General features: G+C 39.8%; 1 protein-coding gene across 4 annotated transcripts in view; it reads right to left on the bottom strand.

Annotated features, from left to right (window-relative positions):
- EPG5 (ectopic P-granules 5 autophagy tethering factor) overlaps nt 1-12,280 on the bottom strand; it is a 117,567-nt gene that overhangs the window by 69,181 nt on the left and 36,106 nt on the right. For all 4 annotated transcript variants that reach the window (XM_047764107.1, XM_047764098.1, XM_047764089.1 and 1 more), the window contains 3 exons: nt 11,289-11,453; nt 4,634-4,753; nt 3,707-3,966 (listed from right to left, as the gene is read on the bottom strand). In XM_047764107.1, coding sequence (XP_047620063.1) covers nt 3,707-3,966; nt 4,634-4,753; nt 11,289-11,453 — 545 coding nt within the window. The remainder of the gene's footprint in view (nt 1-3,706; nt 3,967-4,633; nt 4,754-11,288; nt 11,454-12,280) is intronic.

Here is a 12,280-nt window from a genome sequence, read left to right on the forward strand (position 1 = left end):
TTCAATCCCTGGCCTTGCTCAGTGGGTTAAGGATCCAGCGTTGTCATGAGCTGTGGTGTAGGTTGCAGATGCGGCTCAGATCCCACATTGCTGTGGCTCTGGCATAGGCCAGTGGCTACGGCTCCGATTAGACCCCTAGCCTGGGAATCTCCATATGTAGGAGCGGCCCCAGAAAAAGCAAAAAGACAAAATAAATAAATAAGTAAATAAATAAAATAAAATAATGCAAAGATTATACCCTAAGGGAAACATTTACAATATTAGAAGTGAAAAACAATGAATATATAAAATTATGCATAACTTATAGCTCTAAAAAAGATGTAAGGAAAATACATTGAATAAAACAGAAAAATAAGCAATGCTTCATTTGGGTCAGACTCAGTGATTTTTTTTTTTGTGACTACTGTACTCTGTAGTCAAAAAAAACCTATGACTTCATATTCAGGTTCAACTTATGTCTGCACACTCTGCTCTCAACCCTAAGCCCATTCATAAGCTTGTTTTGGCAAAGTGGGTTAAGAATCCGACTGCAGCAACTCAGATTGCTGGGGAGGTACAGGTTTGATCTGACCCGGCACAGTGGTTTAAAAGATCTAGTGTTGCAGCACCTGCAGCTCAGATTCAATTCCCTGGCCCAGGAACTTATATGTGCTGCAGGTGCAGCCATAAAATTTCGAAAAAAGAGTGCCTTCCAAAGGACCTATATAGCGTCTCTCCCCTTCTTAGTAGCTCAATTTCATCCTCTTTTATCTAGTTTTCAAATTTGTCCACAGTTTGGCTCTACCAACCTATCTAATGACCTCCATTCACCAACAGGAATCACAGGCTTCAATCAAGAGTTTCCTCAAAGCTTCCCCTTCGTTCCAGCTCCCCCCACCTCCAGCCAGATACCTGTTGCTTCTTCCCACATTCATACTTACTATGAAATACCTACAATGGGGGAGGAAGAGGGAGGGAGGAAAGAAATAGGTGAGGGAGACTAAGAGGTACAAACTTCCAATTGCAAAATAAATGAGTTAGCTACAAAATGTACAGTGTGGGGAAGAGTCCATAACTATGTAGTATCTTTGTATGGTGACGTCGGAACTAGATTTATTATGGTGATCAGTTAGAAGTGAATAGAAATACGGAATCACTATATTGTACACACGGGAACTAACAGAGTGCTGTAGGTCAACTATACTTCAAAAACATACTCAAAGAAAAAGAGATCATATTTGTGGTTACCAGATGTGGGGGGAGAGAGGGAAATGGGTGAGGTATGAAGACACAAACTTCCAGTTAGAAGATAAACAAGTACTAGGGATATAATGTAATGTGCGACATGATTAATATAATCAAGACTGCTGTACATTATATATAAAAATTGTTAAAAGAGTAAATCTCAAGAGTTCTCATCACGAGAAAAAAATTCTCTTTAATTTTGTATCTATATGAAATGATGGATGTGCACTAAACTTACTATAATAATCACTTCATGATGTATGTAAGTCAAATCACGATGCTGTATACCTTAAACTTATACAGTGCTGTAGGTCAATTATATCTCAATAAAACTGGAAAGAACAAAAAAAAGAAATGCCTGCAAAAAACAAGTTGTGGAGATACAAAGATAAGGCAACACCTCTACCATTGAGGGGGACAGAGAAATTACTATCCCATAAACAAGTATGCACTTGTTTATGGCACAGGTGCTACACACAGGGGTGGATAGCCTTTAGGCAGAATCTTCAACGTCCTGGACCCTGACCACCTGGGGAAAGTGAGCATCACCTCTCTGTTTCTTAGCCCAGGTAAGCTTCTCTAATTAAGACTCCTCTCCAGGGAGGACAGAGTGGGACTGACTAGGAGTTTGGGATTAGGAGATGCAAACTATTACATTTAGAATGGATAAGCAATGAGGTACTACTGTATAGCACAGAGATCTACATCCAACCTTCTGGGATTGACCATGATGGAAGATAATGTAAGAAAAGGAATGTGTGTGTGTGTGTGTGTGTATATATATGTGTGTGTGTATATATATATATGTGTGTGTGTGTGTGTGTGTATGTGTGTGTGTGTATATATATATATATATATATATATATATATATATATGCGTGTGTGTATGGGTCACTCTGCTGTACAGCAGAAATTGGCATAACATTGTAAATAAACCATAATTTAAAAAAAAAAAGACATTTCTCCAATGTTTAACTCCTCTACAAGGGTCTCCCACTTAAGAGATCTCTACTTCCTTTTAGTTCTTTCTGCCCATATGCTGAGAGGTTCTCAATCTAGACTGTATGTTAGAATCATCTGGAGAACTGGCCCCCAGATCAATCAGATCTGGATTCTCACTCTCTTCCCTGAATTGGTATTTTTAGAAACACTGCAAAAGTGATTCTAAAGGCAGGCAGGGAGTTCCTGCTGTAGCGCAATGGGTTAAGAATCAGAGTACAGCAGCTCAGGTCACTGCGGAGGTGCAGGTTCAATCCCTGGCCTGGCGCAGTAGGTTAAAGGATCTGGTGTTGCCACAGGCACAGCTGGGATTCACTCCCTGGCCTGGAAACTTCCATATGCCACAAGTGCGGCCATTTAAAACCTATTTTAAAAACTAAAAAGTAAAAAAATAAAGGCAGGCAGGATTAAGAACCAGCACTCTATTCCTATCATCTAGCCAATGATTATAGTCTTCAGTACTGCTTATTGTTTTATGGCTCCCATGTCCACTAAACACTGCCAATTCCCTGTCTCTCCCACTTCAGAGCATAGACTGAACATTAACGGCTGCTAGGACAACTGGCATCTGACTGAAAATACACTGACTGTGGAACAAGATGCTGAAATCAGGGTGTTAAAAAGGTGTTACAGTGAATCTAAAACTGAAGAATCAGAAAGCATAGGTCAAAGAAAATTCAGAAAAATGGATAGGCTAGAAAAAATATATTGCAGGAAACTGACCTTGAAAGAAAAGGATTATTAACCAACTGAGAATTCATGCATTCAGTTACTTACTGCACTAGATACTGTGCAGGGATAAAAATATGGTTCCTGAGTCCTAACCTCATAGAATACCTCTGATAAGATTAAACTGACAACTACAATATAGTGTGATAAATGCTACAGTGGAAGAAACAGACACAGTTACAGGCTTATACAACAAAGGCACATGACCTGATCAGGCAGTTCATTGCTGGGAAGGTTTAGCCCTTTAGCTGGAAAGCCCAAGTTGGGCCATCATCACCTGAAATGAAATTCATACAGGTGACTGATTTTTTTTTTTTTTTTCGGATGTACCCACAGCATGTGGAAGTTTCTGGGGTAAGGGATCAAACCTGAGCCACAGCAGCACCCTGAGCCACTACAGTGATAATGCAGGATCCTTAACCCATTGTACAAGGTAACTCTGGGACAAATTATTTTTATTTGATCATTATCCTCAGGAAGAGACTCCATCTATTGCGGATATAAACACTGACTCTGGGTGACACATTTAACTCTCTTCATAATGCAACAAGGCCATTTTCCGTGACAAATCTGTCTTATATGAATTGAGGCAGAACTGCCCCTTGATAAGCTATTAGTCAAAGCTTATTATTTAGCACTGATTTCCCCTAGATAGATCTGATGGAGGCCTCAGACCTTGGGATGTAAAAGGTGAAATTGCAGAATCACTGACTACAAGTTCAGCAACCCCAGCAGTACAACCCAAACACTATACCTGTGGCCCACGGCCGTCATAGCTAAGGCCAGATAACAGCCAATGGGCATGCCCGCCTTAACAGCCTTCAAGAGAGGATGAAACGTGGGTGACTCAGTCATTTCGGGCACAGTGCGGGAGAAGGGAACAGTTGCACAGTTCTGTTGTAATCCATAATCATTTTTGTGCAGTTTTAATCTCAAGATCAAGTTCCAGGCCCATTGGTTAAATGAGGTCTCAGGTGTCTCTCCATATCGAACAATACTGGCCAAATATGAAACCTAAAACAATTATATATTTTAAACTACATTAGTCACATAGACATTAAATCAGGAAGCTCACCCACCCTTGCCTTTTTGTAATCAACAATACCCTCAAAAGAAGACAAAATGCTTCCCTGGTACTCAGTGTTTACAGCACTAAATTAAAGCAGTTTCTCACTCACTACTGACCACTCCTGCTTACTTGCTAGTCACTTTCTGAACCTGATCTGGGTCAGCTCAAGCAAAAGAGTAATAATATGAAAGTTGGTATGCCACAAATGGTGCGCTAGTAAACAAATTTAACAACCAGTTGGAGTGTGGGGGCTCTTTTATAGGGTTTGCCAACTTTGGTGGTACAGAAACTCCCACCATGGTCACCTTCAAGCCACTAAGAGGTTAACAACTGGGCTTGCAAAGTTCCTAAAAATTTAACAATCAGTTCTCTTGAGCCCATACAAGCCAGTTCCAGCACACCTGGAGCTCAACTCAAATTTCACAATATTAAAACAGTCATATGTAGACAACTTCTTAAAGAAAAGTCTTTCTCCAACCATAGAACTCAATTTCAGTATCTTAAGTTGCCAGAAAAGTTCTTAGGAAACCCAAGGGTAAATATGGTAACTTTATCCACCCAAGTCATTTATAATAAAGATTTATGTCCTCAACACATAAGAGAAAGAAATACCTGCTTCATACTTTCAGAAAGAAGCCCAGCATATGGCTTCTGTGAAAGGTACCTCTGGTATGCTTCAAGAATCATTAAAGCTACTTCAGCATGGACTGCTTGATCCAGATGAAGAGTCGTCTATTAAAGAGAAAAATAATCACAAACATGCTGTCTTGATTTTTTGTTATAACTTTGAACTGAAAGGTTAGTCGGGACAGTAAAAAAAGCATCTTGAAAACAAAGACCCACTACATAACACTGGAAACTAACTATACTGAATATCTTGTAACAACCTATAATGGAAAATAATCCAATAAAAAAATCTGGAGTTCCCATTGTGGTGCAGCAGAAACGAATCAATATTCTCATGAGGATGTGGGTTCAAACCCTGGCGTCACTCAGTGGGCCAGGGATCCAGCATTGCCATGAGCACAGGTCACAGATGTGGCTCAGATCCCACATTGCTATGGCTGTGATGTAGGCCAGAAGCTGCAGCTCTGATTCAACACCTAGCCTGGGAACTTCACATGCCACAGGTGCAGCCCTAAAAGAGCAAAAAAAAATAATAATAATAAGGAGTTTCCATTGTGGTACAGCGGAACCATGAGGTTGCAGGTTCAATCCCTGGCCTTGCTCAGTGGGTTAAGGATCCAGCATTGCCGTGAGCCATGGTGTAAGTCACATACACGACTCGGATCCTGCGCTGCTGTGGCTGTGGTGTAGGCTTGCAGCTATAGCTCCAATTCTGCCCCTAGCCCAGGAATCTCCATATGCCACCGGTGCAACTCTAAAAAGCAAAAATAATAATAATAATAACAATAATAATATGTACCTAGACTGGTCCTCAATATTTTATGTGTCCTAATTTGCTGACTCCTTACAACAACCCTCTGAGGTAAGCCTATTAATCCAAATGTTTACAGATGAGCAACCAAGGCCCAGAGAGTTTAGGATACTTGCTCAGGGTCGCACTGCCAGGAGGTGGCAGAGCTGGGATCAGAACACAGGCAGGCTGGCAGAGCACAGGCTCTTAATCAGTGCACAGTGTTTCAGAATACAAATCTGGCAATGACACATAGCACAAAATGTATGAAGAAGGACCAGAGGCAGGAGAGGAAATTAGGAGGAACCAAGGTAATGGCCAGAAATAAAACAGCAGGAACAAATGGTCCAAGTAAAAGGGGAAGAATTTTCAATGTGGAACCATTTATCTTCATATAGGGGATGCTCACTCTGCAAAACAGAACTAAAGAGAAGATCCTAGACCCTGACACAGCTAAAGAAACAGCAGGTTCCAGACAAGACAGTGGAGTAGAAGGACTTGAGTTCATCTCCTCTCATGAAAACACCAAAATCACAACTAGAGGCTGAACGAAGCACCCAAAGACAAAGAAGCCAGGGCTCAATGAGATGGGCGGGGGGCGCTTTCACAATATATACAATCCCATACCTGCTGGGTAGGTGACCCACAGACCAGAACTATATCGCAGAGGCTCTTCCATAGGACTGACAGTTCCAAGCCCCATGTCAAGTTTCCCAGCCTGGAGGTCTGGCACTCGGAGGAGGAGTCCCTGAAGCATTTGGCATTGAAGGTCAGCAGGGCTTAAGTACAGGAGCGCCACAGGACTGGGGAAAACAGACTCTACTCTTGGGAGGCACACACAGTTTCACACACACGGGATTCCAGTCCAAAGCAGAGAATCCATAAGAATATGGGCGAGGAGTTCCCATCGTGGCTCAGTGGTAACAAACCCAACTAGGATCCATGAGGATGAGGGGTCGGAGATGGGATTAAGATGGCAGGATAGAAGGACTGGAGCTCAACTTCTCTCCTAAAAACAACAAAATTCACAACTAAAGGCTGAGCAATCTTCAACCAAATGGACCAGAAACTTTCAAAATGATATCCTACTCCAGAAGACAAAGAGGAGGCCACATCAAGAGGTAGGTGGGGAGATTACGCGACATAAGCAACCCCATACCTCCCAGGTGGGAAGCCCCACAGACTGGAAACTAACTGGTTCACAGAGACTCACCTACAGGAGTGAGAGTTCTGAGCTCAACATCAAACTCCCACGTGTGGGGATCTGGAACTGGGAGAAAGAGCCTCTGGAGCATCTGGCATTGAAGGCCAGTGGGGCTTGTGCCCAGGAGCTCCAAGAAACTGGGGGAATGGAGACCCCATTCTTAAAAGGCACACACGGACTTTCACGTGCACTGGATCCCAGGGCAAAGCAAAGTATCCATAGGAATCTGGGTCAGACCTGACTGCAGTTCTTGGAGGACCTCCTGGGAAAACAGGGGTGAATATGGCTTGTTGTGAGGGAAGGATATTGGAAGCAAAGCTCTCGGGAATATTCAGCAGCCAGCATGCCTTTCTCTGGAGGTGGCCATTTTGGGAAAATCTAGCCCCACCTGTCAGTGCTGAGAAGCCCCAGGGCAAACAACAATCCAGGTGGGATCACAGCCCCACCCCTCAGTAAACAGGCTGCCTAAAGACCCCTCAGGCACACAGCTGCCTTTAAGCCCATCCAGAGACTAAGCCCCATCCACATAGGGACTAGAATCAGCTCCACCTACCAATGGGCAGGCATCAGTCCCTCCCCTCAGGAAGCCTACAGCAAGCCCCCATAACGACTTCAGCTACAAGGGGGGCAGACACCAAAAGTGAGAGGGGCTACAACTCTTGTATCTGTAAAAAAGGTCACCACACCAAAAACCTATAAAAATGAAAAGACAGAGAACTATAACTCAGATAACGGAGAAAGAAAAAAACCCAGAATATCAGCTAAATGATCAGGAGATTCTCAGCCACCAGGAAAAGACTTTAGAGTGTTGATGCTGAAGATGACACAAGACATTGGAAATAAACTGGAGGCAAAGATGGAAAATTTACAGGAAACACTGAACAAAGAGATACGAGATATAAAACTTAAACAAGAAGTGATGCAAAATACACTAACTGAAATAAAAAATTCATTAGAAGCAGCCAACAACAGAATACAGGAGGCAGAAGAACGAATAAGTGAGGTGGACGACAGATTAGTGGAAATCATGGATGTGGAACAGAAAAGAGAAAAAAGATTGAAAACAAATTGAAGAGAGTCTTGGAGAACTCTGGGACAATGTTAAACTCACCAACATCCATATTATAGGGGTGCCAGAAGGAGAAGAGATAGAGTGAGGGACAGAAAAAATATTCAAAGAGAATAATAGCCAAAAACTTCCCTAACATGGGAAAGGAACCACTCACTCAAATCCAGGAAGTGCAACAAGTATCATATAAAATAAACCCAAGAAGGAAGACCCTGAGACACATATTTAATCAAGCTGACCAAAATTAAAGACAAAGAGAAAATATTGAAAGCAGCTAGGGAAAAGAAACAAATAACACACAAGTGAAGGTTATTGGCAAGATTTTTATAACCAAGATAACCTTATTGGTAAGGTTATCTGTAGATTTTTCAGCAGAAACTCTGCAGGCCAGAAGGGAGTGGTATGATATACTTAACGTGATGAAAGGAAAAAACCTCCAACCAAGATTACTTTGCCCAGCAAGGCTCTCATTCAGATTTGAAGGAGAAATCAAAAGCTTCACAAATAAGCAAAAGCTAAGAGAATTCAAGAATACTAAACCAGCTTTACAACAAATACTAAAGGAACTTCTCTAGACAGAAAAGAAAAGCCTGCAACCAGAAACGAAAATACCGCAAATGACAAGGCTCACCAGGAAAGGTATATACACAGTAAAGATATGAAATCACCCACACACAATTATGCCACCAAAATCAGAAAATGTGAGAAAAGGAGGCTACAAACGCAGGACACTGGAGATGCACTTGCAATTAAGAGACTAAAAACTTAAAATAATCTCATATATATAATAGAGACTCTTATATCAAAACTTCAGAGTAACTGCAAATCAAAAGTCTACAATTGATACACAAATAAGAAAAATCAACTCAAATACAACACTAAAGCTAGTCATCAAACCACAAGAGGAGAGATCAAGAGAAGGGAAGAAAAAAGAGCAGCAAAAGCAAATCCAAAGCATTTAATAAAATGGCAATAAGAACATACATATCAATAATTACCTTAAATGTTAATGGACTAAATGCCCTAACCAAAAGACATAGACTGACTGAATGGATACAAAAACAAGATCCATATATATGCTGTCTTCAAGAGGCCCATTTCACTTCTAGGGACACATACAAATTGAAAGTGAGAGGATGGAAGAAAATATCCCATGCAAATGGGAATCAAAAGAAAGCTGGAGTAACAATACTCAAAACAGACAAAATAGACTTTAAAATGAAGAATATTTTAAGAGACAAGGAAGGTCACTACATAATGATCAAAGGATCAATCCAAGAAGAAGATATAACAATTTTAAATATCTATCCACCCAACATAGGTTCACCACAATATATAAGGCAACTGCTAACAACCTTAAAAGGACAAATTGACAACCACACAAAAATAATGGGGGACTTTAATACCCCACTTGCAGCAATGGACAGATCATCCAGATAGAAAATCCATAAGGAAATACAGGCCTTAAATAAAGCAGACTAGCAGATTTGATATTTACAGAACATTCCATCTGCAAGCAGCAGAATACACATTCTTGTCAAGCACATATGGAACATTCTCCAGGACAGATCACATTATGGGCCACAAATCAAGCTTTGGTAAATTTAAGAAAACTGAAATCACATCAAGTATCTTTTCTGACCCCAACGTGTTAAGACCAGAAATCAACAACAAGGAAAAAACTGCAAAAAACACAAACACATGGAGACTAAACAATCTGCTACTAAACAACCAATGAACAGACCAAAGAGGAAATCAAACAATATTTAGAGACAAATAAAAATGAAAACACAATGATCCAAAACCTATGGAATGAGCAAAGGCAGTTCTACAAGGGAAGTTTATAGCAATATAAGCTTACCTAGGAAACAAGAAAAATCTCAAATAAACAACTTAAACTTACACCTAAAGCAAACAGAGAAGGAAGAACAAATGAAACCCAAAGTTAGTAGAGGGAAAGAAATCATAAATATCAGAGCATAAATAAATGAAACAGAAATGAAGGAAATAATAAAAAAAAAGATCAAGGAAACCAAATGCTGGTTATTTGAAAAGATCAACAAAACTGATAAACCCTTAGCCAGACTCACCAAGAAAAAAAAAAAGGAAAGGGCTAAAATCAAAAAAATTAGAAATGAAAAAAGTTACAACAGACATCACAGAAATACAAAGGATCGTAAGAGACTATTACAAGCAACAATACGCCAGCAAAATGGACAACCTAGAAGACATGGATAAATTCTTAGAAAGGTACAGTTCTCCAAGACTAAACCAGGAAGAAACAGAAAAGATGAACAGACCAATCCTAGGTTCTGAAATTCAAACTGTGACTTAAAAACTTCCCACAAAAAAAAGTCCAGGACCAGAGAGCTTCACAGGTGAATTCTAGCAAACATTTAGAAAAGCATTAACATCTATCCTTCTGAAACTACTGCAAAAAAACACAGAGGAAGGAACACTCCCCAACTCATTCTATGAGGCCACCATCCATCACCCTGATACCAAAACCAGATAAAATGCAAAAAAAAAAGAAATAAAGAAAGAAAATTACAGGCCAATATCACTGTTGGACATAGATGCAAAAACCCTCAACAAAATACTAGCAAACCAAATCCAGCAACACACTAAAAGGATCATATACCATGATCAAATGGGATTTATCCCAGGGACCCAAGGATTTTTCAATATCCGTAAGCCAATCAGTGAGTTACACCACATTAACAAACTAAAGAATAAAAACCATATGATCATTTCAACAGAATGAAATGATGCCATTTGCAGCAACATGGATGGCCCTAGAGATTATCATACCAAGTGAAGTTAGTCAGTGAAAGACAAACATCATATTATCACTTATGTGGAATCTAAAAAAAAAGGATACAAATGAACTTATTTGTGGAACAAAAACAAACTCACAGACTTTGAAAACAAACTTACGGTTACCAAAGGGGACAGGTAGGGGGAGTGACTGACTGGGGGTCTGGGATCGGCACATGCACACTTCTGTATATGGAATGACTGGTCAGCAGGTAACTGCTGTACAACACAGGGAATTCTACCCAATATTGTGTGATAATCTATATGGGAAAAGAATCTGAAAAAGAATGGATGTGTGTATACATATAACTGAATCACTTTGTTGTACAGCAGAAATAATTGCCATATAAAAAAATAAAAATGTTTTAGAAAAGAAAAAGAAATTGTAGGCCTCACAAATCATACTCAGAAATGGCAATGTTTTGAAGTTCCCACTATCGTGCAGCAGAAACGAACCTGACTAGTAACCATGAGATTACAGGTTCAATCCCTGGCCTTGCTCAGTGGGTTAAGGATCCGACGTTGCCCTGAGCTGTGATGAAGGTCGCAGACAACGCTTGGATCTCATGTTGCTGTGGCTGTGGTGTAGGCCAGTGACTACAGCTCCAATTCAACTCCTAGCCTGGGAACTTCCACATGCCACAGCTGCAGCCCTATAAAGCAAAACAAACAAACAAAAAAGCCATGTTTTGAGAAAATGTTTCTTTGAAACTGATGTGTGTGGACCCTCTAGTCACTAGGGAACAGTTTTAACACATACCTGTTCACCAAATCCCCAATTCAGTCCTTCTAGAATAACACAGGCCAATTTATTCTTCACCGTCGTCAGGTTATAATTCAATAACCAATCCCGAATCACAGCTATCTCAGAGGCAGAAGGTCGCCAAAGATATAAAGGCAGTTCTTTAAACAAGTATAAAGAGACCTTATTTAAAAGAAAATGGTAAAAATTAAAATCAAAACTTAAGGACAATTTTATATTACAATACTACATTATTGAAGTGCTTGCAAAAATTCTTCTCCAAGCAAAGTGGGGCTCCGATTTTTTAGGCAATGAAATGAAAACCCAATCAAATGAATATTAAAACTAATGATAGATACACCAAAAGCACATTCCACGTTTTTTATATGTAAACTGGTATACTTCTTTTAAAAAAAATCAACGTATTATGATCCAAATTTAAAGTCATGATAAGTAAGTGGAAATTTTACAAAAAGATTTTAGCACTTGAAATAATTATTTCTCCTATGGCATTTTAAAAATTACTTCTATTATCTTCAAAGCATTCTAGAAAGAAGATACCTGGCATGGATGGAGGTAAAAATGAAACAAGAACAACCAAGAGTTACTGTTTGTTAAAACTGGATGATGGGTACATAGCAATTCATTATGCCAGTCTCTACTTCTGCATACATTTGAAAGAGTCTAAAGCTTTTTATATCCCATACCAAAAAAGTAACATACACTTTCCATATAAACCATGATACACAATTTATTCTTTGTTTAGGAAAAAAAGTACGACTCATAAAGCAATCGATCATTGAATCTGCTCATTCATGAATGTGATGAAGTAATGACAGTTATCAGTCATCCATCCTATAGGGATAGTGCAGTGACTGTAAGATGGAAAGGCTCTGTGCAAATACAGGCCTAGAGGAAAATACTACTTCAAACCTTCCTCCTGAAGTTACGATACATGACCACCTGCCACTAGAAAACCTCACTCATCATGGCGTTATTATAGATTATCA

This window comes from Phacochoerus africanus, chromosome 2 (genome assembly GCF_016906955.1).
Source record: "Phacochoerus africanus isolate WHEZ1 chromosome 2, ROS_Pafr_v1, whole genome shotgun sequence".
Lineage (NCBI taxonomy): Eukaryota > Metazoa > Chordata > Mammalia > Artiodactyla > Suidae > Phacochoerus > Phacochoerus africanus.